The sequence below is a fragment of the Solanum lycopersicum genome, chromosome 4 (assembly GCF_036512215.1).
Source record: "Solanum lycopersicum chromosome 4, SLM_r2.1".
NCBI lineage: Eukaryota > Viridiplantae > Streptophyta > Magnoliopsida > Solanales > Solanaceae > Solanum > Solanum lycopersicum.
The window spans coordinates 46,369,926-46,374,025 of NC_090803.1; the positions used below are offsets into that span (position 1 = coordinate 46,369,926).

Below are 4,100 nucleotides of genomic sequence, written 5' to 3' on the forward strand. Positions count from 1 at the left end.
AAGAGCCACATCAACAAAGCTTCGTCCCTTCGAACTCCCACGAGCTGGTCACAATAGGCTCTCAAATGAGCCATAGGGTTACCTACTCCTCCGAAGGTGTCCAATTTTAGAATCTTGAACCCTTCTGGAAGGTCCAAATTTGGGTGGATACACAAGTCCTTGTAACTAACTCCAGCGATGTCGGGGATGCATTGTAGCTCCTTCATGGCCTTATTGATTTCCTCTTTTATATCGACCCTTACACCTTCCTTTGCCCTTTATTCCTTTTCTTGCTCCTCGTAATGGTTCAACTCAAAACCGTGCACATCGTGCTCGGCAGGGACGGGAACTTGAAGCTACAGACGGAGTTTGAGTGTTTTAGGAGGTTTGGTAATTCTGCTGGTCGGCTTGAGGATTGGTGTTCTGATTTAAGTGGTGGTGGGGTGTTGGGGGATTGAAAGCATTTTGATTTTGATTTTGGTTTTGGTTTTGTGGGGGTGGAGCGGTCTGATGGTGAGTATTTTGAGGATGGGGTGGCATTTGGGGATGGTTGTTTTGAAGAGGAGATGGAGTTTGGTATGATGCTGAAGCATATTGGGGATTTTGGGTAGTCAGATCTCTAACCGATAGATTATGAACAGGTGTAGATGGCTGATTCTGAGTTGGATCCATATTTGAGGAAGGAAAGTAGATTGGAGGCCTCCTATCAGCAGCGTTGGCAGCAAATCCAGGTGGAGGAAAATCCTGCCTCCGTTGCATTTCCACCCTCATCTCGGCATTCTACTGCATCAGCTGTATAATCAACTCATTCTGTTCTGCTACAGTGGGTTGAGCCACCACAACATCAGTAAGACTTGCTTCTTCATTATTATCCCCCATAACTGCCTTTCCTCTGTCTGAGCTTTGTCTAGGGAAGGAATTTGTGGGACCTTTTGATCTGGTGAAATAAGGATAATCTGCCAGCTTTGATCGACACAGATCATTTTCAAAGTACCTGAGAAGGAAAACAACTCAAAGGCAGATTTGTCAGTGCAGATTCAGAGTATAATATGCATAATATCACACAGAGAGCAGATAAACACACAAGTTGCTTTGTTTAAGGATATCTTCAACCCAAGAGTGAGGACAAAAACATATTTTTTAACAAGCAGGAGTTTGCTTGTTTCAGTTTTGGACGTTGTCTCAGAAAGGTTAAAATCATGTTGAGCTACGATCTTCTTGCAACTGCTCTTTAACTTCTATTGATCTGATCTTCGTATCTTCTCGTAACATGAAGGGGACAATGAAAATTTTTAAAGATAGGGGTTGGGCCTGGGAAGGCTGCCTACGTATCTCACAAGAAGAATTCAAGCCCAACGTAGTTCGAGTACAAGATAAATCATTTTTATTCACTCGTTCATTACGATTACAAGGAAATTGAAAGGCAAAAATAGAGCTTTTAAAAGATGAAGTGATGATGACACGTTGGTTATTTCCCTTCTTGTTGCAGCATTAGTTTTCTCCTTTCAGACGATCTAGGAATGGAGGCTTGTAGACACTTTCCTTGCCGTCGTCTTCCTCAGTCACTTCAGGGTGAACGTTATCGGGACCACTATTGGCTACTCCTTGCTCATAGGTTGCTATGGAAGGCTTTGTCCTTCTTCTTCAGTGCAGCCACCCCTTCTCTCATGGTGGCGAATTCTTCCGTTTCCTCTGTCAGTTCCTTGTCAAGTGACACACTTTTAGCTAACAGAGCGGCGATCTTCGAATCTATCCTCGCCTCTATCGCTTCTCTTTCTTGCACCTTCAACCGAAGCATCTCCAACTTCTCTCTCAAGCCCTCTGTCTCCATCTCAACATCTTTCTTTCTTTTCATCTGTGATGACATATCCTTATCCAACGTCACGGTTGCAGCTTTGTAGATTGCGGTGGCCATGTCGACGCTGAGCCCTTCCTCCCTGGCTTCTTGAATTTCCCAAGTGACCCGTTTGATTTTTCTCTGCAGTTCTTCTTCAGTGAGTTCCATCCGTGTGTTCTTACCTTTGTCCATAGCAGTGATTTTGCCTTCCTGAGACGGTAGAACAGCATTTTAGGATTTGTGGTATAGGAGGTGTCTTTAGACTGAGAAACTTGAGACTCGAAAATCTTGGTCAGACATTTTTTAACAGTTGTTTTTGTATATTCTTTTGGAAATTTTGTACAGGAGTGGATTTACGGTATCCTCATTCAAAGCAACGCAACACATAAGCAGTTAAACACACATATCGCGTCCTAAACATGCTTGTGATCCTTTTATGCTAAGGGTGGGCCTAACGAATTGAAGGATGTATATGCTTTTTAAACCCTATTTATTATCCCCAAAATACTTTATTAATAACATCCAAAATATCTGATAAACATAAAAAAGAGAAATAGTTCTGAAAATAAATTACAAAACAAAGTACAAATAAAGCAGTCCCACACAGGGAATGGTAAATAAAATTCAGGCCTCCTCTTATCCTTCACCAAGTCTGGTCTTCTTGGTGTGTTGAGTTCCTCCCACATAGCATATATGTTCGCCCAGAGATGATCTTTCACCAATCGAGCTCCTTCTTTATGTCTGAATCAATCTATCGATTGAATTTGTTGTTCCATGCTATCATCTAACTCTGTAATGCACTGTCTGGCTCTTCGTAGTTCTTGTTTCAATCGAGCTATGACTTTGGCGTCTTTTAAGTGGCGACGTTGATACTCCAATTCATTCCTATCAAACTTCTTTTAAAGGCGACGAAGTCGGACTTGATGTTTGTCTCCAATATCGGCAATAATGTGAGGAACGTTTTGGACCGGGCTCAATAGTTCCAGCGAGACTCTTTTTTCAACCATTCTTTGTACTCCCTCGAACATTCTAGACGAAACCTTTTTGGCACGGGTTCACCCAACACTCTACGAGATCTCTACATCCTACGCATGTCTTCAGCAAATGCAACTCGTCCATTATCATGGTCAGTTGCAAATTTTCTCGTATCTGCGATCTAGGAAAACTCTTGTTTCCCTCCTAGTTGTTTCAAAACTCGACCGGGAGCATATTGTCTAATCCCTCTTAATCCAGCAAATACCAAATAAGGGACCTTTTCTGTTCGAACCACCACATTCTTAGTTACCACCAAACTATCTATTGACCATTGTATGTCTTCTTCTCTCAGCCCTCGAAGACTCGGATATCAAAAACTCTCTCTTCCAATCCTGTTGCAACGATTGTGATACAACCACCAATCATGACCATGTTGCTCGTCTGACCGTCTTAGGGGATTTGGTTCTTTTGGATTATGAGTCTTGATAAGATGTCGCATCATCCACCACTGTAGTATCATATTATACCGTTGAAAAAAGCGTTCTCCGCTCTGACACTTGTCTAAATCCCTGTAGATGTCGGCCAGAATCATAGGCGCTAAAGTGTAGTACTTTATTGATGGTTTGTAATCCACTCTATAGAAAATGGCATGAGTGACCATAAATACACTAGGATGAATAGTGTATTTTGGCCCTTGAGGAAAAACCATTGTTCCGAGAAAATATATCGCGAAGGTGAGGGGATGCGTCTCTTTCCATTTTTGTTTTGAAAAGAACTCGTCTTTATATTTCTCCTAAGCCCTTGCACGCCCAAATCGATAATATAGTTTTCTGAAGGGTATATTTGGGCGAGGGAGTTTGTCCATCCACTCGGCTTTACCTAATGATAACTTTTCTATAATTTTGGCGAAATCCCATTATGGGATTGAGGAGATCTGTATCTGGATGTCGTTTCCTTTTGTTGCACATGGCGACACTTTCATAGCTGATAAGAATTTCTTCTATAGTTGGCCTCAACTCCATTTCCCCGAACCGAAAGACCATGTTCTCACTATCCAAGAATTTCACCATCGTCCCAATTAGGCCAGGCCAAGCATTTATCTCTAGTAGCGACGGAAGGTAACATATGTGTTTCTGAACGATCATTTTATCGTTGTTGTTCATGAACCTCCACCATACTTTGAGGAAAGGATCGGGGATAGTAACCATTCTTGTTTTCAAAGGCTTGTATGTCAGATTCATCCTATAAAAATAGAAAACAAAAATTAGTCACCCCCCTTCCCGTAGACAATAAATTGTTTTAAAATGCA

The 4,100-nt window shown here is 41.8% G+C and overlaps 1 protein-coding gene across 1 annotated transcript; it reads right to left on the reverse strand.

Annotated features, from left to right (window-relative positions):
• Positions 1-1,588: 1,588 nt before the first annotated feature.
• LOC138348137 (uncharacterized) lies at positions 1,589-3,861 on the reverse strand. Its single transcript, XM_069296746.1, has 2 exons — positions 3,682-3,861; positions 1,589-2,026 (listed from the first exon to the last, which is right to left on the reverse strand). Exons 1-2 carry the CDS (start codon positions 3,859-3,861, stop codon positions 1,589-1,591), a joined length of 618 nt encoding a protein of 205 aa, XP_069152847.1.
• Positions 3,862-4,100: the final 239 nt, after the last annotated feature.

What these genes read in the sequence shown, in the direction of transcription:
- LOC138348137 (XM_069296746.1), bottom strand. Translation starts at nt 3,861, where the DNA reads ATGGTGAAATTCTTGGATAGTGAGAACATGGTCTTTCGGTTCGGGGAA. An exon ending in TTCGCCAAAATTATAGAAAA is followed by an intron (nt 2,027 to 3,681) that starts GTTATCATTAGG and finishes CTACCGTCTCAG; the next exon opens with GAAGGCAAAATCACTGCTAT.